Raw genomic sequence first — 22,097 nt, 5'->3', positions numbered from 1 at the left:
AAGATGCTTTGCTTTGGTCCCTAGCAGATAATTGAATGATAAATGAGAATACCCCCACTTTATCCTATTATGCTGTGTCATACATCCACCTATAACAGCCTAAGCACACTTAGCGCATGACTCTCAGAGCAGAAAGATGATGTGTGCAGATGTTTAATGATGATCAGAACTCCCTAGGAAACTGACACACAGTAGCTCACAACATATAAAACAGGAGGAAAATCCCTTTAGAAGCTTCGGATACAAGTTGCAACACAATGAAGACACAACAGGAGGTAATGCCTCAGACACAGATGACTCAGGAAACCAGATAGCGCTGACACAACCTGTTTATGGAGCAACATATTATAACATGCTTTGCTTCCCTGCATCTCCATCCTCCACAGGGCCGTTACTCATAGTCAACTTTGGAGTATAAAGCCGTTACCACCAAGGAAGGAAGTGAAGTTACTACTGGGACATAAATCACTGTAGACACACAGGCTTTTAGAAATTCACAAATAGTGGCAACACAAGGATGCTCATTGTCGTTAAAGTGGGTAAAAAACATTGCTCATGAAGCTTCGACACAAATTTGAGTCAGGTCGTCTCTATAAATATCACTTGATGTTTGAAATTAGTAGTTGTAATGAATTTGAGCAAAATAATAGAAAGCTTTTGTTGAGTGTCTGGAACACAGATCTGGGACATGGCAGCAGAATATCATGTCCTTCCAGTTTTTAGTCCCTGGCCATGAGAATTCTGTTTATTTGTGAGTAAAAATCTCTTCTTCTTCTGCAGACAATTCACATGCACACTTCACATTAGACCTTGATAGAGTTAAGTTCATTTGTGGGATGATGTAGATTACTGTTGCTGAATAGCATAACAATTAAAAAGTAAGTCAACAAGTGCAAAAGTTAGTCAACAACTTCCTTGGCATTCATTTTTAGATGCCGACATTTCCAGCACCTGTGCCATAAAGCAGTGGTTTCAAACGTTGGTGTCAAGACCTCCCAAAGAGTTGCAAAATGCATTTCATGGGCATTTAGGTTGGATCTGAAAATAATTATTCAATCAGTCAGTCAACAGAATGATCTTTAAAATCGATCAGTTATCGATCAAAAATACCAAATATTTACATATATTTTGATTTTGGACTGAATGTAAGGGAGCAGCAATTTATAGACTTCACCTTCAGATCTGAAAAGTGATTGCTGGGATGATGATTTCTGTCTAAATCATCAATAGATTGCAAATTATTTTGGTAGATAAGCTGAAAGATATGGATGTGCAGTAGCATAAAAGTAAATATAGTTCAGTGCCATTAGAGAATGTGGTCTTGGTCTGACTGAAGGGTTTCACAGTGACCTTATTTTACTGCTCATCTGGAACACATTTAACACACAAATACACAGTATTTATGTGGAGTTGACAGCTGACAAAGGGGTACCTGCCTAAATTAAATATTACTTGCAGTGTATCCAGTGAGGACCCCTGAAAAGAAACCCTGACCAGAATTCTTTGAATCTGGATTCTTTCCATGTGCAATTTTCCATGGATGTTGAGTCTCATCTGTCAGCGGAGAGGCAGACAGGAACAAAGGGTTAAGGGTCTTAGGCTGGGGGGAGAGATTTAACTTTTGGTGTTCTGTTTTGTTTTATGACTTGAAGGGAGCAGAAAGGGTCTGATGAAGTGTTTTTTTTTTTTTTTTTTTTTTTTTTTTTTTTTAACTTCTCTGGTCAGCTTTTGAAGGTGAGGGCCCCTTTCTCCCCAGGGTCATAACTCCACAAATGAATGTCTGGTGGTGGGGAGCCAGGGGCCTCAAGCACACAAAGGTTTCCAGTGAAACCTGCGTGATTCAGGTTCAACATGTTAAACATGAGCCTCTTTGTGGCTCAGGAGACACATTTCAAAACTCAGTAGGTCACTTTTAACACGGTAGACATTTTTCTAAGCATGCAGATGCTGTTGCAGAATTGTAGGTGTTCTTATGAATGAAAGTCTATTTTGAAAACCTTTATTGGAATCACAAGTACCAATTGAATAAGTTGTGGTAAGAGGCATTAAGTGCCAAGTTGCAGCATCAAGAAAAGGTTTTAGTCCATATGCAGTCCCTGCTGATTAAATAACTGGCATAATGTTCTTTTTTTTTTTTTTTTTAAATTTACATAACTGCTAACATCTATCTAATATCTATATTTCTTACAAATATGTACATGTAGGCATGCACCTGGACAATAAGTTGGACTGGTCACAGAACACAGATGTTCTGTATAATAAAGGGCAGAGATTACTTTTTTTCCTAAGGCAGCTTAGGTCTTTTGACATATGCAGGAAAATACTGCAGGAGTTTATCTTAGCTTATCTAATAGTTGCTAATAGATGCTGAATTCTCATAGATTTTTAAGGCTAGTTTTTATAGATAAGGGACATGCAGTAACAGCATGTTAGTTCAGTCTGCAGTAAGAAATGGTTTGATGTACTGTGCTTGGGAAAATAGTGATTGCCACCCAGGGATGAACTGAAACAGCATCGCAACCAACTGCAAAATGATCTGTTATGTGGGATCTCTCATCCTTGACTCCATCCTTGATGGTTTGTGTTGTTACTCAGAAGAGCAGCGGAATATAAACTGGAAATCACTACCTATCTGTTCTCACTATTGAACTATTGTTGTTTTTATATATTATAGCTTTCATTAAAAAAAAAAACATCTAGCAGAAGCATTGCTCATGTATGTTAGATATATTTGCATATTTGTTGTTTCTAATTATGTGAAAATATGCAGTGAATTACAATCAACCTGTGAAAGCTAGAATCATAATCCAGTGTTTCCAATGCAATGAAATGCATCACTTGATGCTCAGCCCCTGAATCTTACTTTCCCATGTCTTTTAGATGGATGACACCTTGTGGTCATACTGTATGTAGCAAGTTATACATTTTTTGTATCTGGTTTTCCAAGAATGAAATGATACAAATAGATACAGCTGATGAGGGGTGTTTAGGGTTGTTTATTATTACAGATAACCACCTTGGAATAATGTGTGAACACCCACAAGTTGGAATAATGGGTATTTTTAGTTTTTCATGTTTGTTGATTTTTTTTTTTTTTTTTTTTGATTCCTTTCTGCTGACATTGTATGAATGCAACATTAGCCCACCAATGTGCATTTTTCATGTATGTTGCCTTATTGGAGCTCTTCTCAGCTCATCTCCCTTACCCTTCTCTTGGTTTTATTACACTTGTTAGGGTGTGACAAAATAAACTGACCCGTGAATCTGCCGGAGCTGCTTAGAAATGCACATTTGAATGAATCTGTCATTTAGGATTTGACTGAAGTCCATTGGGAAACAGACCAAATATTCTAGGATGGTTCCAGCCAGACCTGATTTTTCCAGGTGAAATTTATTCAAGTGTTGTGGCAAAAAGCAGGCAGGACAGGCCATAGGTTTTAGGCATGAACTTTGTGAGTTGCAAATCTAACCATACACTTCACTGCCATTAACTATCCCTCCATCTCTGTTGCAGTTTTGTGTCTAAAAACTAAAATTTAACTCTGCAGTAAGTAGAATGAAATTCACTAGAATTTAAATGATGATACAACCACTCTACTTTAGAAATAGAAATCCTGTGTATTATTGCTGATGGTGTAGTACCACCAGGTGGAGACAGAGACTGTTATCTGAAACGGTTTTACATTTAGGGACAGTAAATCAGGGCTGAAAGTCACTGCCACCCCTTCAGTTGATAATCAGTGTGTTGGCTCTTGGCTCTTTAGTATCACAAAGAAAAAGAGCAGATATTTCACAGATTTTAGAACAGGTACTCTAGGTTGTGGTGCATACAGTATGTGTATTGCTTGGATTTAAGACGGTGAAACATCAGATATTTTAGCCTGGCCAAACGTGATCTTTTCTGGACCTAACTATTGTGTCAAAGCTATAGCAGCAGAAGCAGATCGTATGCACACTGTATTAATCTTTCCTGAGCTGGACACGACTGATTAAACAAGAGGCTGATATTAAATCAAATAAAAGGCTTGTCATCTTTGGATATAGAGATATGTATCAGTGCCAAGCATCTTAGTCAAATGAACATTTTTGAATATGTTTTATTAAAAGCAATGAATAGACGACAAAACATCATCTGGTCAAAATACAACAACAAATTATATCACTCTGGATACAAATTTTAATGCACAACCTGCAATGTAACTCTGTAAGCACAAGACAACCTCCATCAGAGCGTTATGATAAAGAAAGCCCAAAACATTAACAGCATCTTGTATAGGGCTGGTTTTTTGCATGATGAGAGAAACCAGTAACTCTTAACGGATGTTACACTATTGATTTAAACTCTCACAGATACATAGTGCATTACCTGTCAAATTCCAGACAATACTAGTATAGAGAAATATAGGAAAATCATTAAAAATTTTAGAAGTAGTAAATGGATATTAGACCAATCAACAGATGAACTTATGAAGGTACAGTATTTTTGGCATGGATACAAACATGGAAAATGGAAATAAAGCTAGAAAATAGGATTTCTTACCAAACTGTGAAGCAACCTGTGTCTTTATAAGGGTGTGCATTTACACGTATACCTAGAAAACCAACATTTAAAATGATACATATACAAAGCAAAAATGTGATGCTATTTAGGATATGAATTTACCTCCAGATACATACAGTAATACCTCACCATAAAAAAAATTATACTATAAAGTTATGACCCTTGAAAGTACACTTGTTTTGGTGGCATGTAGCAATATGTAATAACCCATTTTAGATGCACATACTGTACAACCTCACAATTAGTGCTTTTGCATTGATTATATATGATGAAATACGACACAATGTCATCTTTTTATCAGCTCTTTGCTGTCTGGTAGAGCATGTTTTTATAATTTATACCGTATATACATTTGTAAGGGATAGTTTTTAGATTATAAGTACATTTACAGTCCAATTTCATGTTTTCCCATTTAGTCCAGCAGACTGTACAGTACATTCAAATATATTCCAAGGTAGTTGGGTATCTCTGGCAGCATTTCTTTAATTTCTTTCTGCTATTTTTAGAAATTCATGTTAAACTCCTTTCAGAGAGGCAAGGAAAAGATGCTTTAATCAGATGGAGGTGTAGTGTCTCCCGAAGCTAGTGAGTCTAATCTTCTCTGGGAGGATGATGTTTACTGAGTGCTCGGGTTTTTCCTGGCTTGTGCTGCCAGCTTCTCTCAGCAGGTGTTCCTTTTGCAGCCGAACGAGCTGGCTGTACTTGGCATTAGCCAGCCATGCCTCGCAGCGGCCAAAAAACACAATGCCTGCGGTGCCCAGGATGATAAGGCAGGTGAGCAGGGCCAGCAAGCCAAAGCAGATAAGCTGACCGTGGGTGACGAGGACCCCGGGAGAATGGACTGTCTCCTTCAAGGTGATCTTGAGCAGGTCTCTCTCAGGTGGTCTGAGGAGCTTATGGAAGGCGTGAGCAGGGAGGGAGTAATGCTGTGGAGTCAGGGCAAACACCCTGTGGTCCCCAGGTTTGGCACTGACTGGCTTGGACCTGGCCTTGGGTCTTTCCTGCAGGGAACATGTGGGACCTGTGAACCATTTTTGACAAATGCACCGGAAGGTTCCATCAGGTTGACCAACACACGTGCCTCCATTGGTACAGGGCCCACCAGCACAGGGCGAGAGGCTAACGGTGTCGTTACAAGTAAAACCAGTGAAGCCGTGCGGACAGACACACATAAAGGCAAGGCCATGGTTTGTACAGTTACCACCATTGAGGCAGGGGTTAGGCTGGCAGCTGTCAATGCTTATCTCACAGAGGTCTCCAGAAAATCCAGGGGTACATAAACAGGAAGAGTAGCCTGCTGAACCACTGGCATCCATGCATGTGCCTCCATTCTGACAAGGAGAGCTGAAGGACAGCAGCATAATGTGAACATACAGCAAGGAAAACAGGGCCTAGTATACTCCTCAACTAACACATACGTTGTTCTGAAGTTATAAAGTAGCCATGAAATGAGTTTAATTTTATTTTATAGTTACAATGAAAAAAATGGATAACCTGCCCCAATCCACATGTGCAAAGCTTGTAACGACTTTCTCAAGAAGACCAGAGAGTTATGGGGATTTCTACTGTTGTTTCACCTCTAGAATATTGCTTATTAATATTTTGGTAGGTTGACCTGAGGAACATCTGTGTAGAGTTTCTACCCATGTCTGTGTGGGTTTTACTGACTATACCAAAATAGTCCAGACACATGCGCATTAATTGGTGACTCTATATTACCTGTAGGTGTGAATATGAATATCTCTATGTGTCAGTCTTGTCATAAATGGTGATTTTATTTTATTTTATTTTTTTTTCTTTCTCTCCAAGGTATATTGTACCACACTTCTTGTCCATTGTAAGCTGGTATACCCTTGGTAGTAGGAATAAGTGGTCTAAATATTGGATGGAATACTCTGGTACTGATTGCAGCCACATTACTTAATGTTAAATCTAAAATAAATAAATAAATAAATAAATAATATTGATCATGTTAAAACTCTGTACCAGTGATATCCTGGACCCACATGTGCAGCATTTAGTATCTGATCAGCTCAGCCCAACTTCACAAGGGGAGTGCACTGAGTAAAAACTCTAATAGTAGTTCTTGTCATTACACAAATTGTTAACTTTCTGTTTCTGCAAGAATAATAGCTCTTGGATAGTTTTTAGACAACTCTGGTGCCTGAATAATGAAACTCTCATGCAAGCCTGTTGATGGAGATGAATTCCTCTGGCACACAAATGAAGCTCCAGTCATCTCATTTGAAAAATTGTAATAAGAGTCAAATGAGTTTTTTTTTTTTTTTTTGGTGAGGGAGGAGAGCTGTCAAATCAGTGACACTAAGCTGTAAGGCTGTTAACTTTTAGGTGGCATTGAAGTCAATTAACAAGACTGACTGACTGTCTGACATAGAACAAACACAGGGGAATTCAGACTATGGGAGGGGGTTGTGCCAGAGTCCCCAGAGAGACTTTCATATTCATCTGATGGGCAGGAGGAGAATTTGTTACAGATCAGCTGATTTCTAAAGCTTAAAAGAATGATAAACTTTTTTTCTGTGGACACTTGGTGTTGAATATTATCTAAAAAACAAGAATTCAGTGTTTGTTTTAAAATATTACTTGTTTTAAGACTTGTGTTAAAACCCATCCATAGTGCATCCACTATTCTGAGACCCCGTCACACCTACCAATTCCGGTGTGATACTTTGAAGGCCATCATCCATGAAGATGGGTCCTTTGAGAATACGAAGGCCTGGCTGAACCTGTACCTTGTTTCCCCAAATATGAACAAAACTAGTAATGCATTCAGGTGGTTCTCATCAACTCTTTAAACATCTCCAGCATAGTGGTGAATGCCTACAGACTAATAAGCAGTGTACACCTTTGGTAATTGGCTCAGTTCATGTGAAATATTTATTAGGAACTGATGGCCCCCTGAAGGTAATTGCAGACACATACTCTGTATAATGGTATTACTAGACCTGGAATATCTGAATATAGGTTAGAATTAGTTATATCAGCATTATATACCATCCTTTGTGTTCTCCAAATACTGGCAAAGAACGGGGCTGAATTTCTAGTCTCTTAGTGTATAGAGGAACTTTTCAAATGTGACCGTCTTGTTGAGCAGTTGTGATGTATTGTTTTTGAAATGTTAACTTCAAAGGATGCAGCATCTGAAGTGGGATGCAGCTTATGATGCTGCCCAGGTACACACCGCCAGCTATTGTCCTAACGTGTCTGCTTGTCAACAAGGGACGAGCCTAATAAACATGGCTGCTGGTGTCTATATAACAAGAGGAGCCTGGGGAGTTAATTCTCTGAAATTCCTTCTTTCACATCAGAGGTGTTGTTTGACATGAAAGCAAAATTTATTCCAGCGAGATATAGTTGCTGGTAATGTAAGCTTTGCCAGCAGACTTGCTGTAAATTTTATTTAATACAGTTTTGAATGTTGTCAGTATCCTCACTCTATTTGATGCTCTAAAATGATCTAATATTGATATTTTTCTATTAAAAATGTGTCAAATGACAGTGTGAAAATGATGTGAATCTGCAGAGAATTATCATCTGAAACCTACTGCTCTGCTTGCAGAGCTTGATAGCGAGTTTGTTTTGGTTTTGTAGGCTGCAATTTTTCCGTTTTGCTTGACCCTCACTGGTGTTGATTTTGTCCACAGCAGGCACCTGCATTCAGCTGTTGGAGCTGGGTGGGCACTAAATACAGCCTACAATCACCATGTGATCTCCAACTGTGTTAATATGCGACTGCTTTCTATGTTGTGCTTACAATTTCTTACCATTGCCTCCAAGTGTCCCTTTTAAGATTTTCCCTCTCCACTGAGTCTGTGCACCACTGGACCCTAGTTAGGTTCCTTTCTTTTAAAATATTTAATCCACGTGTCTCTTTGCTGTGCAAAATGCTGTCATTGAACTCCTCACCAGAGAAATCAGTTGTCAGATTAAAAGTTGATTTTCTCAGTAGGAATAATGAGCTGAAGTTCAATTCAAGTCTCAAGAGTTTTGCTGCAAGTTGGACACTTCCCAGTTCCCACACTTTACATCCTGGTTATTGGGGGAATTGTTACAAGGCAACTGTTTCTCATGTGCAAATGTGCAAACACCACGCTGCCTGCCTATTTTTTTGTGCAGTAAGGAAAAACAAGCATCCGATATTTTCTTTTCCAACTGTCTATCATTACCAGTTCCAAACACCAGCGACAGGAGGGGCTGGTTTCGATTGGCTTCTAGTGAGCTGACAGACCTTGCACTGTATATTGATTATTGTTCCTAATGATAAACAAATGGGAGATAAGGCTGTAAAGCGTGTGTCAGATTAAAGGTGCTGGTACCTGTTTGTGAGGCAGACTCCTCTCTTTAGGTGGCAGTTTTCTCCAGCATGGCCATAGGGGCAGATGCACAAGTATCCCCCCTCTCCTGTCTCTATGCATGTGGCGTTGTCAGCACAGGGCCTGGATGAGCAAAGCCGAGTATCTGGAAAACAAGCATGCTGTTTTTAGATCTCTCTCTCTCTCACTCTCGTGTTTGTGCTGTATGTCTCTCTGCTTGTTTTTCCCATCTCTTCTTTGTTTTCACTTTCTCACTCACACTCTGCAGCACACAGTGTCTTGTCACCAAGAACAAAACTGAGACATAACCCACTAAGTTACACAGGCAAGCAGTTCATATGCTCCTACAGAATATGAGGTGCACTGTGAGAGCTAACAGGAGGTCACACTGAGCCAGCAGCCAAAAAAATCTTTCTTCTTTTAATCTCATTCTTTCTTCCTTTGCTTGAGGGGAAGCAAGTAATTTTTTATGCAGTGTAGATACCACTGGAATTATTACTTAAGTGTTTGATTAAAACAAAAATGGAAATGTGACCTTTATTTGTCTTGCTTAGTGGCTCAAAAGCTGGGATACAGCAGCTTCTAATGAGGATTTTTACAGTTATCTTGTGGCTTCAGTGTGCATCATTGACCCAGATTTCTCCATCATCATTTGATTTTCTGCTAGTTTGCCATATTATTCTCCAGACTCCAGCTTCATTTGGTGGAAAACCATGTGTCCCTGAGGCTCTGTGACTCACCATCACCTCTGGCATGTCATGAAGTGCTATAGGAGACAGAGAGAGGATTCTGTGGGGAACTTAATGACTCTCACCTTGATCACACAGGCTGCCCACCCAGCCCTCCCTGCAGATACACTGCCATGCCTTCTCGCATGTGCCGTGCACACAGCCAGGGAAAGTCACACACTGATTACAGTTGTCTCCTTGCCACCCTGGTTTGCACCTGAAAGGGTGAAAAAGAAAACAATCCTGAATTTATAGTCCTATCCCTGATCCCATAATGTCTGCCTGCTTTTACTATTCAAATAAAAGTGAAATAAAATGAGTTACCTTTTGATTATTCAGTAATTGATAAATGATATAAATATAACAGTGACTTTGGCTGAAGAGTAGATATGGTACCCTTTGCCAGAAAAATAAACATTTCAAGCTGCGCTGGATTTGTAACCAAAGGATTTTTTGAGCTTTTTGATACTGTTGAAACATTGGACGGATTTAGCAGTTGACTCAACATATTAATAAGCAGCGATTAAATGTACACAGGAAAAAAAAAAAACAGAGGGACCCAGTTAGCTGTTGTCTGACTCCATTTCCCTAAGGCCAAAACATTTACAGCTCCAGCGATTTATGGAAATAAATTGCAGAAGTCCACAGGATATGCTCTGTCATCGGAAACTGAGGTCGCTTTAGTACCTGCACTTCCCTCTCTCACAAAACCCATTTTCAGTGTTGCACCCTGCGATGCATTCCCAACCTTTGAGACAGAAAGAAAGGGACAGCAGCGTGTTTGCATCCAAAATCATACAACGCATGAAACATTCAGAGTAATACATAATGCATCCATTACACTTTCTTTCCACACAGAGAGTAAATCGGTTCAGAAAAGTGTTTGCTTTTCATAAACCGCCTCAAATGTCTGTCGATGACCGTTGTGTCAATGGACTGAACAAGATCTCAGATTACCTTTGGCGATGCTTGTCACGACCAGAATTAAGACCACCGCCGCGAGATGCATCGTAATTTCAAGCGAAGCCCTGTTTTCCTGTAACATATAAAGCAGGTTATGTCGAATACAGATGTTTGATCGAGAAGATACCAAGTTTTCTATGTAGCAGAAGGTCACATTGCTCAAAAGTTTATTTAAAGAAAAAAACCTTAACAAGAGAATTTATCCTATGGTTTACAAATATGAACCATTTTAAATGGAGCTCTAGTAGCTATATATTTATGGTTAAATATCAGTGATTAAAAACGGAATTATAAAAGGGTTATCAGTAAAAATGTACTGTAATATTTTGCGTTTTTTTTTTCCCTCAGGCAACTGAATTTAATTGGCGCACCTGAACCAAATACGTCTGCTTCCAAAGTGTATCCATTACGCACAAGCGCACATAAAAATGGAAACGCAAGTTTAATGTTAAAATCAACACATTTCCCTCGTTAAACAGCTCAATAACTTAAACAGTCCTGTGAAATCCCCAAAAAAATGATCGTACCTATGTCGCGCCTCCGCTGGGTTTCCAAGTGGCTTCGGTCATGGTTGGTGGATTTGATAGCACTTTTTTAATCCAAGCGACGTTTAACTGAAAGTGATAGTACAGGTGTACCACTGCTCCGGCTGCTGGAGGTGGACTCGGAGGTTTTGACGGGACTGCTGCATCGTGCATCGTCCCGATGCAACACGCTCCGCCCACCTTAAGAGGGAGAATATGTGCGCCAGTCTGACCTCAGGGACAGAAGAGATGTAGTCAGACAGTTCATTAGGGCCCTGTGTTTTACACATTTTTACCTGATCTGATGCGTTTGGTAAAGCCTTAACTGAAATGAGATGTCCCTGGTGGCCTCGCTGATCGCTTCCAAAGCAGCTTCATATATTTTCTTTTTGTCTTTATTATTATTATATAGTTAAACTCAATCCAGTACTTTCTCCTAGTCCGAGCCATATGTACGTTGTCTGCTCGATCAGTGTACTGTGTTCACTGTACACTGGTAATCAAAAACATGTAAAAACACGGGTAACATCAAAATCTAATTTAAAAACTGTAAACCTATAAATTCAGCCTTCCCATTTTAAAATGATACTCTGGTTTCCCTATGCATCAGCTTGTCATGTCATACATAATAATGCTCTTCTATTCTTAGTCTGCTTACTGCTGTCTACAATCTCCCCTTATCCTTCCCATGCCCAGGGAATGGTGTTTTTTCGGTATGAGGTATATGGCTTAGTCTAAGGGCCTAATTATGAGTTTCACTCAGACATTATTACATCAGCAGTAAAGATTCTGCAAATGGTGGCCATGCAACCATTAGGAAAAATCTGCTATTCTCTTTTTTTCTCCTCTTCACTGCTTATCTCTCTTCATGTACAAGTAAAAATGCAACCCAAGTGAATATGTTTCTTTTTTTGGGTGTCTGATAAATGACAGCACAGACAATCCGTCATAGCGCCAGACATTATCAGCTTTGTGTCTCTACTGATATTTTTTTTTTCTTTTAATAATATATTATCTTGAGCAGACATGAATAAAACAGGTTTAGGAGTTTGTGGTCTAGACAGACAGGGTACGGGGATACATATGAATGCAAATAAGCAGGAAAATGATTGTTCTTTCTTTTCTAAATGAATTGGGATAGAGAAGCACCCTTTTCTTCTCACACAGCCAGTCTGAAAGAAGCACACACATGCTATAAACAGACATGTGAGATGTGAGAGGAAAAGAAATGGATAAAATCTCCTCGGGTTGGATATAATCTTTGGAGAGGTCTCAAATCTCATATCCCAGGTTCAGTTTAGCCCATGTGTTTATTTTCAAGGTTCATGAGACATTACTCACAGTGTGGACATAATATTACAGATGTGATGTGATTCCGTCACCCAAGCTTCCAACCAGATCAACTTCAGTTTGTCCTTTTTAATTGAATGTCTCAGGTTTGTATGTTTTGTATTAAAGTGAAGGAGTTATCCATCGATCTTTTTTTTTTTTTCTTTTCACAGCACTGCTGATCTCGTCTAGGATCTAATCTTTTATCTGCTCCAGTTCAAGGTGCTTCAAGTTCAAATTGGATGTTATAGATCTGAGGGTGTGTGTGTGTGTGTGTGTGTGTGTGTCAGCCTGACATTTTCAGATTACATTTGGACCATTGAGAGAAACTACTGTTTCCATGTGTTTATATTGGTCTACTATAGCTGAAACGGAGAATTTATAGGTCAGTCAACATTGGCGACATTTTTTTAGACCAAGCATTTAATAATTATTCAAGAATATAATCAACAGATTAGTTTATTATGAAAATAATCATATGTGGCAGTTCTTGTCTCTGTGTCTGTATTTATGTAAGAAATAAAGTTTAAATCCCATTTCAGTTACACCTCATTTCCAACATTACATGCCGTTGATGCACAGTGAGATCTTCTTATTACCAGTGTCATTTTTTTGATTTGAAGTGCGCAAGAGATTGTAATTTCATTTGAATTCTGAACGTGCAGATGCGAAATGTGGTAAGATGCACTCTCAAATCTGATTAAAGAAGTCCCATTCTACCAACCATTTGGATACAGATATTTTCATGCAAACTCTGTTGTTACATGCTGGTTTGCAGGAAATTAATGTAGAGTATTGAATTCTAAACACAATTAGCTGGACAATAATGTGCCATGTAGCTGCCCAGTTCTTCCCTGTCCAGTGTCTTTCGGGCAGATTGTTAGACGGGAGATTATACCAGGTGGAGCTGAATGGGGCTCACTCACAGAAATGATGCACAGCAATAGATCTGCCATCTCATAGTCCAACACACGCACGCACACACACACACGCACATGCTTGAAAATTGTGAAATATTTTTCATATACAGGTGGTATGGTATACTCACTAGGCTATCTGTGGCATCTTGACAAATTTATATTAAAGCTTGATAATTATAATATAAAAACATGCATATCATTCTGTATGCTATGTGTTTCTCTGAATAAATGTATTCCTCTTATTGTTTATAATCTGATGATATGACAGGATTAATTTTATTGTCAATTCATTGACAGTCAAGCAACGGAAAAACAATCTGCAACTGTTTTGATAAACCCTTAATTCTTACAGTAATTTTAATTCAAGATATTGCAAACGTCTATCATATTAAATATATTAGCGTAACATGTAGTATGTGTACCATATTAAACTAAATGTCTTTTAAGCTTTGGGCCATTGCTTGGACTAAACAGTGCAGTTTATGCCTACATGGGATGATCTCATTTTTGTTTCCATATGTCTTAACAACCTGAAACTACTGCTTCGCTTATCCAGACAGCAGTGCATAGTGCCTCCTCACTTCAAGTTCTTAGACTCAAACACTGAGGTCTTCCATAGCTTCCATGTCTTCCATTGTGAATTTGGTCTCTTGACACCAATTTTTATTGTCACATGATTGCAGGATTGTGTAATTAAACCAGTTTCAGTCCTCCTGTCTCTGCAGGTGACAAGCAGATCAGGAGAGTAAAGATGTCGGTGTCTGACATGTGGGTTCATTCTATTTTCTGTCTTCTTACCTTTCAAATACAAGCAGTAATTAGTCACAAAGGAGAAACTTGCCTCTGTCTTTGGTGATAAGTGGCTTGGTTAATTGCATGGCTAGGTGTTAGGTGAAAAATAACATGGCAGTGTCACTTCCTCAGTGATTTCACTTCCCATTTCTTTCTTTTCCACACTGAGTTCCATTACATGAACTTCAGCTCCTGGGATAGGTATGATTGCCAGACAGGACATAGGAGTCATTATATCTCCTTCAACAAAAAGGTAATTCAACAAATGGTACATTACTCTTGAGTACAAAACACATCCACTTCGGGAAGATGCTTTTAGCGGCAAACAGCTATGACAACATATACACCACACTCCAGGTGCACTTGGCTAATACATCCGTCTCTTTATTCTCAACATGACAAGGAGAGAAAAAAAATACTTTGTCTTTTTAGCCCAAGTGCTCCTGCAGAAATCTGAAACAGAGAGCACATTTCTCTCTTTCAAATGTACCAATTATATGAAAGGTGGAGTAGAGATGATCCATATCCCACTGCCCAGGGACATACCATGCATTTTCCTGGCACTATACTTAGGGCTAACTGCTCTGTAGCCTTGGTCCCCTGGGTGCTGGCAGAACTTCAAGCATCTTCAGCTCTTGCTTTCAAGTTTGTGCAAAATCTGCTCCAGAATATCCTCAGAGAAGAAAAAATTAAGAGGAATTTTAAAGGACAAAACATTAACCCCATTTTCTGTATGAACGAGAAATAAACAATCAGACGACAGCAAAACCAATGGTGTTGATTACATCGACAATTTAGAAGACTCATTAATTGCTTGTGAGTCATTCAAATATTAATATTCAGAATCATTGATGTCATGTCAGATGGATTTCCTTTGTCGTCTGACTTGCCCCTAAGCCAGATGTACTGTCTTGTTAGTGGTTATGGCCTCTAATCAATAATAGACACACAAGCTGTCCAAAGTCACCTCTCCTTCACTTCTGCTTCTCCTGCAGGACATATTGTGCATGGTGCATCCCAATGTCTTGCTCTGGTGTTACATCAACTTGGAACATTATTCTCTACTGAAATGAGTGTGATTGGTCTTTGTATAAAAATCCCCCCCCCCCCCCCATTTTTTTAGTCTGAAACTTTGGAAACTAAATTCTCTTTGATTTTCTGCTGCAACATTTCCCTTAATCTCCGGCCACTTCAACCTCAAAAGAACCCTCACATTTCAAATACTATTGGATGGTTCTTGGGCTTTTGAACAGCACGTGGAGGAAGTAACTAAGTGCAGAGATTTTCAGTGATTGGTAGTGTGTCATTTAATATATTTTGTGGAAATTAATCTCTTAATGTGTAGACAAGACTGTAGCGTGGCTGTGTTTGTTGATGAATATTTAACCTCAGGCAACTTCAGCCAAAACCTTGAGCTTTAGTATTAGCATAAGTGTCTTTTATTAGGGAGGAAAAATTACATAACACCGCCTAATTTATTTATTTATTTTTTGTATGTTTAAAGCAACATAGGTGTAAATCGTCACGGATAATGCCTATTATAATCACAGTGATTGATTAAAGTGTCAGTTTGGTTTTTTTATAGCTGATTGTGACACCAAACATGATCTGCAGGAGGCAGAACCTAAATGATGATATTTGTGGAATTTGCCATCTGCTCAGATGTGTGTGTGTGTGCGTGTGTGCGTGCGTGCGTGCGTGCGTGCGTGCGCGCGCGCGCGTGTGTGTGTAAAAACTTGATTTAATTTCATTAATGGAGATAGTGTGGTCATTATCTCCATAGCAACTGTACTGTCTCATTGTTAGGAAAGCTCTAGGGTTGTGGAGGAAGCTGATGAACAAGATGTGATAGTGTTAGGGAGCGGTCAAACGGAAAGATTGAGGCAGGAGAGAGAAGAAAGCAATGGCAAAATTGGCAAAATTCACCTGATGCCAGTTGTTCCCATCTTGTTACCATGGGAACAGGAGGACAAAGCTTTCCTTTGGGTGTGTTGCATCTTTCTTAGGTCTCACATCATCAAGATATAGCAAATCTCCTTTTCACCCTTAAAAAAATTGAAAATCTAAAAATCTAAAAAGGGACCAAGACACAGAAGCTTATTAAAGTGTGAATTCACACAAAATCAAATGAGACAGAAAACTGCTGCTGCACAGCGCTGTATGGACTTGAAGTAAAAAGTAAATGTACGATGAGTATGCATCTCAGCACAAATTGATGTCCTGTTAGCAGTGATTTACTGCTTCACTAGCTTCAAGTTTCTTAACTAGCTTCAAGTTTCTTAACTTGAAGCTAGTGTGAAGCTAGTTAAGATTCCCTAGTTAAGATTCCCTGAGCATGCTGGTGCACAGTGATGCAGTTGTACCTTTTCTATCACACTCGGCTTTGCTGTTATTGGGAGCATCTGTTTGAACTACTCACTGACTGAAGAAAATCTGTATAATATGACATGTTTACATGACATCTTTCCTTTTTGCAAAACTAAATTACTGTTGTTAACTTGACTCCCTTGACATTTTTAGACAAGTAATGTGTCTGTTTGTAAGTGTGTATGCATGTCTTTTGTGTGTTTACATTTCTGCATATGGTCCATAGGGAAGTGTCCACGCAAAAATGCATGAATGTCACAATGTTTGTCTGCCTTTTTGCCGACCTATCCAGAGCCCCAAGGTGGAGAGTGAAATTGCAAAGGTGCTGGCAAGAGCTGATAACCAGGCATTAAAGCAAACAAATACTAGAATTGACTGAATAGGTAAATAGCCTTCAACACTTGCTGACTGAGTCTCTGTGCTATATATTGGTTTTCCCAGGGCATTGATTGAACACAGCCCTTCAGGTCAAACAACCACTGACTGACTGGTGCAGATCAGTTAATTTGTTGGTGAATATATTAAAACTTTTTTATGCATCTGCAAAGCAATAACAATTCTACTCTCTGTGTGTACAGCTGGCATTCCTTTGTTTTAGTTTGTGAATGCATGTTGGGGTTTCTTCGCTGCCATATATTTATTGCTAAATATAATATAGATTCATGATAATATAGTGCTCTGTTTGTTCTCCTGCGCTCACAGCCTTTAACTCCTGTTCATTACCAAACTGCATCCTCTCCTACAATGTGCTTAAAGAGTATTAAAAGTCATGTCGGGGTGAGAGGAAAGCAGACAGATAGAGGAAAGACCTGAGCTAACACAGCTACACCAGGGGCCCTGTAATGATAGTTACAGCATCACTCTCTCCTATCCTGTTCATCTTTTTTTTTTTTCTGCGAGACTATTAGAAATGATATTTGAAGTTACAATTATGTATTGCAACTTCTGTTGCAAACAACAAACGAGTTACAACTTGATATGTGCTTCTGTTGAGTACACTGTCACACAACATATTGAAGAGAAACAACAAAGAATAGGTTATATACTGAAAAGAAATGCTACCATCCCCAATAAAAAGCCTTTTCCCCCTCATCTCTCCCCTCCTTTCATATGACTCGAAAACAACAGTGTTGTAATTTTAAACAGATTTCAGCAATGCTGCAGTAAAATCAATCATGCTGTAAAATACCAACACAACCTTACGTGTTACTTGTGAGCATTTAATGGTATTTGTGAAAATGCCCATTATTTATTATTAGTTGTCTGCTGCCATACAACCCGTTCTGACAATCTCTTTTTGTGCACTGCTGAGCTGCAGTCACATTGAGATCTAGCCGAGGATGCGTTATTCCTCTCCTTGTCTAATTGAATCTCACCTTTCTACAGAAGTCTGTGGCTGTCAGCCCAAGGTTAAGGCTATGTTGCTATTGCTGATGTGCCCGCTCTCACTCACTACAGTCACTTGCTATGAATTATTCACATGTACAGCCGCAGCTGAAAACAGGCCATCACAAGGGGAGATAAACCCAGACTCTTAGATGAAACTACTGTATATAAAGCATTCTTCAGAAAAGCACAGTTGCCCTGTAGCGTTTCTGCTTTTATTAGGTGTATTTTGTGTTCTACGGGCCTGTACTTGCTGAATGAGACAATGTACAGTTCAGATAGTTTGACACCAAAACCGGCCTGGTTCTCTGACATTTAAAGATCTTGACCTTTCTCAAATTTTTCATCAGTTTCTCACTCACACCGACTGGAACCAGATAATGAAAGTGCCTTTGCTCCTTCAACTGTAACCAAAATGATTGACCTGATTTCCTTGGTCATTTCCCACAGTGCATCAGGACAGCCATTCTGTAGTCAGGTCTCATAGAACTATGGGACACCTTACTAGTAGATGGTTAGATAGGTTTTAAGTACTTTTTGAAGCCCTTTCTTTAGGTTTGTTTCTTCTTTTCGAAACAGCTGATACTCTTTTATGTGCTTTTAATCTTATTAATTCTATTTTATATTGTAGTTTTGTGTGTCTTATTGATCGTTTTATTTTATGATATTCTGGTTGTTTATAGTGTGGTGCACAAGTTACGGAGGGAGCTAGAGAGAATGTTATTATGATCATCATTCTGTCATCTGCTGAGGGATGCTTCTTTTAGCAGAAATTATGCCAACAGAGAACATTGCTTTTGTACACAAGGCATATAGCCTAATAAAATGCAATGAAACTAACAACATTTTGGAGTAGACAGGTGTATAGAAAAAGCATCCACACAGTGCTACTGGAGCAATTTTGGAAGAGTTTGTGTTTTTGTTGTAGAAAAAGAAGTGTAACTAAAGATAAAATGCCAACCTAAACTGAAAACTGCACCAAATGGAAAGGAACACACAAACAGGTTTAGACCAGTATGTGTAATAATGAAAGTACAGTTTGACCTTGTTCTGGTTATTGTTTTGTCACTTTCATGTTTTCTTTCACTAATGATTTCTTTCACCTCTGCTGAAAAGTGAAAAAAGCCCAAAAATGAACTCGAATAGATGAAAGCTGAAAAAAGGATCCGAGAAAGTTCGGGAGGAAGTGGTTGTTTCATAACATAGCAGAGGGAAATGATGTAGCTGGTAAAAAAAAAAAAAAAAAGAAAGGATGAAAAGAAGGAGATGAATGGGGAAAGGTGGTAGAGAGGCTGTTGATATTAGAAAGCTTGTTTAGCGGAGCATGGTCAGACACTGAATTGCAATGACAAATCCCATGGCTAAAGGAATACACAATCGGCAGCAACATTGCAGCAGGGAAAAACTCACTTCTAATATATCCATACTGTGAGGCAGGAAAACAACATGTGAACAGAATGAACAATTACACCAGGACTTGTAAACATGCTCCTTAAAAACTTTCCTGAAGATTTTAAGATTATTCCATTAGTTTTGAAAGAAGATGCAACATTGAATGTAATAGTACTGACTTCAATGAGGTGTACAATAATAATAATAATAAAATGTGTATGAATAATAATAACTGAAATAATATTATGTAACACTAACATTGGACTGAATGCAGAATATTTCAATAACAGTGGAGTTGTAGGTTTTCTCTTTGTGAAAGTCTTTGTGAAATATACCACTACTAACATTTTAGTGAGAGACTGCGTAATAGAACTACATAATAGAACTGTCAATGTGAATACCTTCACATTGACAATAAGGCTGTCACTGGCATCAGTTAATCTGTGGATTATTCTCTGGATTCATCTTTATTCACCTTTAAAATACCCAAAAATAGTAAAAAAGCTAAGAACAGATTTTCCAAGGACAAATTTTTAAATGTCTTATCTGACCAACACAGATAATTTCAAATGAAATAATATTTAAAGAATCAAATCCTCAGCAATGAGATGCTGAAAACAGAATGTTTAAATATTTCAAGCAAAACTACAAACCACCAGTTACAAAAATACATTGATTCATTGTTGCTGCTTTATTCCACAGCAATGTTAAATGTTTGAGATCTTACTAAGAGCCCACTGTGCAGTTTTTATCAGGGAGTTTTGATGTGGGAGACATGTGAAATATCAGTCATTCAAAGCAGCAGTAAAACAGCACAATATTATGAGGGCATAATTAACATCTATCACAGCTAGAACCTGAAACTGTACACGTTAAAGTAACCAAAGACTAAAAAAAAAGGCAGTTTAAATGAGCTGAACTAAATTATGTGGTTGAAGGCATTAGAGTGCAAGCGTCCATTCATTTCAGTGGAGGAATGGAAGGAGCAATTATGTCCCTGTTCCAAGATGTCAGACAGTGAAAACTGTATGCTGTCCACTGAATCATTTTGAGAAAGTGTCTGACACTTCAGTAAGTTGGTTAAAATTCAAAGCATTTATTAAGCCAAGCAACATGGTTTTGAGATTAATTAATATGTAGGAAGGGAAACTTGACTGCACAATTTTCACTGATTAAAGTCTAAAAATATCATAGAATTGGACTTCTTTTAATCTTTAAATACAAACAAAAACTCTCAAATTGCAATGTCTGCTTAATTATCTTTCTTAAAGATCTTCTTAATAAATATATATAAAATGTAAGATGGAAATCTAACTAAAATGTTTATTTTAGCTAGATTTCCTTTGGAAGATTTGTTCTAAATACAATATATGTCTGATCGTACAGTATGCTTGCCTATAGAATCATTTACTATTGTTACAGCTGACCTGCTCTATACTGAGGATAAGACCCAAGGTTGCACTACCTTGAGCAATCACTTGAAAAAAAATTGTTTGAATTAATACCTATAATTAGTGCTGAATTACATGGTTCTTTCCATAAAACCTCCTCAGGAAATATTCAAATATTTATAAAGCTGTAATAAAAAGATACCATGAAATCTTCTGGGAAGTATCAGAAAAATGTCTACCTCTGCAGAATAACAACATAAAAGTACTCTTTGGTGGCAATTTTACATTTTGATTTTGGAAAACTGATGGAGACTAGTTCTGTGGGCCACAATTAATTTGATCAGTGATTACAATAATTCTGTGTTATCTAATCTTCCATATGTTTTAATTATTTCGTGATATTGTTTACTGTGATTCTTTCCAAAATCTATTGTATTCTCATCAGTTTTTCTGGATTCAGTCTCCAACAAGAAGGAGAAATCTCAGAGATGACTTATTCTGTTGATGGCATCCCATGCTGGCTTCTTATGCTCATCTCATCCTGGAGACAGGAAAGATACTGTATCTCTACCAAGTATTTTATTTCGCAAAGCCTGACCTGTAGTTTTACAAACCCAAATATTGTGCTAGTTTTCCCTTCATAATAACAGCCTAACCTCGCTGGTTATGAAGGACCAGTTTCAGTGCTCACAGACTCATCCATCGGGTGCTTGATGAGCTTGTTGGCATTTGTTTCTGACTCTGTGATCATCTTTTCCTCACAGTGAGTGGTGCGTATCTTTGGCAGTGCATCCCACCGAGTGGCCTTTGAATGTTTCCTCGGTACTGGCGCGACATGCAGGAGAATGACAAACACTGTTGTATTTTTAACAAATTTGTGTCATCAGGCGAGGCATGGAAAACACATCTCCTTGTTTAAGACTGGCCTGTAAATTTATTAGAGAATCAACTGAGCAAATAGTCATGTAGCAATAGATGCTACTGTTAATTTAAAATCATTTTAAAATCTTTTATAGAGTCACTTGAAACAATCTGAGCACGATAGATAGCAGTAAAAAACCCCAAATTCTGTATTTAACCTATAATCATATAATAAAGTCTGATGAATGCAATGTTGTTTTCTTTCTATGAATCACAACTGAAGATTCAAGATGGAGAGCTCAGTACCAAAGTAGATAATGATAATGATCTTTACTGAATGTGTCATTTACTTTGTCATATTGATGTGTCGTGCTTGTAATGAAAAGACCAGCTTGATTGGCATATAACCTAATTATAATCTCTGTAAAGTTGAAACTGTTTCACTCTGTTGCTTAGAAACAGCAAGCGTTATGTGCCAAGGATGCCTCACCAACTCCAATAACTGTATACAGAAACGGAGATAATTGTGCAGGTTTTAAATAGCACCTG

General features: G+C 38.3%; 1 protein-coding gene across 2 annotated transcripts; it reads right to left on the bottom strand.

The window, feature by feature from the left end:
* Positions 1-4,881: 4,881 nt before the first annotated feature.
* On the bottom strand, positions 4,882-11,251 carry dlk1 (delta like non-canonical Notch ligand 1). Of its 2 annotated transcripts, XM_026307495.1 has the most exons (6): positions 11,114-11,251; positions 10,581-10,659; positions 10,311-10,371; positions 9,710-9,840; positions 8,899-9,040; positions 4,882-5,905 (listed from the first exon to the last, which is right to left on the bottom strand). In XM_026307495.1, the coding sequence occupies exons 2-6, from the start codon at positions 10,630-10,632 to the stop codon at positions 5,116-5,118; spliced, it is 1,176 nt and encodes a 391-aa protein (XP_026163280.1). In that variant the 5' UTR covers positions 10,633-10,659; positions 11,114-11,251; the 3' UTR covers positions 4,882-5,115. The 2 variants fall into 2 exon arrangements, with proteins under 2 accessions (XP_026163280.1, XP_026163272.1); XM_026307487.1 differs by lacking the exons at positions 10,581-10,659; positions 11,114-11,251 and having other exon boundaries at positions 10,311-10,439.
* Between the last annotated feature and the right edge of the window lie 10,846 nt (positions 11,252-22,097).

This window comes from Mastacembelus armatus, chromosome 22 (genome assembly GCF_900324485.2).
Source record: "Mastacembelus armatus chromosome 22, fMasArm1.2, whole genome shotgun sequence".
NCBI lineage: Eukaryota > Metazoa > Chordata > Actinopteri > Synbranchiformes > Mastacembelidae > Mastacembelus > Mastacembelus armatus.
The sequence above is the reverse complement of the archived record's forward strand: the minus strand, read 5'-3'. Positions and strand labels throughout refer to the sequence as shown.

Coding starts and splice junctions, on each gene's coding strand:
- dlk1 (XM_026307487.1), bottom strand. CDS start 10,429: ATGCGTTGTATGATTTTGGATGCAAACACGCTGCTGTCCCTTTCTTTC. Junction 9,841..10,310: donor TGTGAGAGAGGGAAGTGCAG/GTACTAAAGCGA, acceptor TCACCCTTTCAG/GTGCAAACCAGGGTGGCAAG. Junction 5,906..8,898: donor GGAGTCTGCCTCACAAACAG/GTACCAGCACCT, acceptor GCTGTCCTTCAG/CTCTCCTTGTCAGAATGGAG.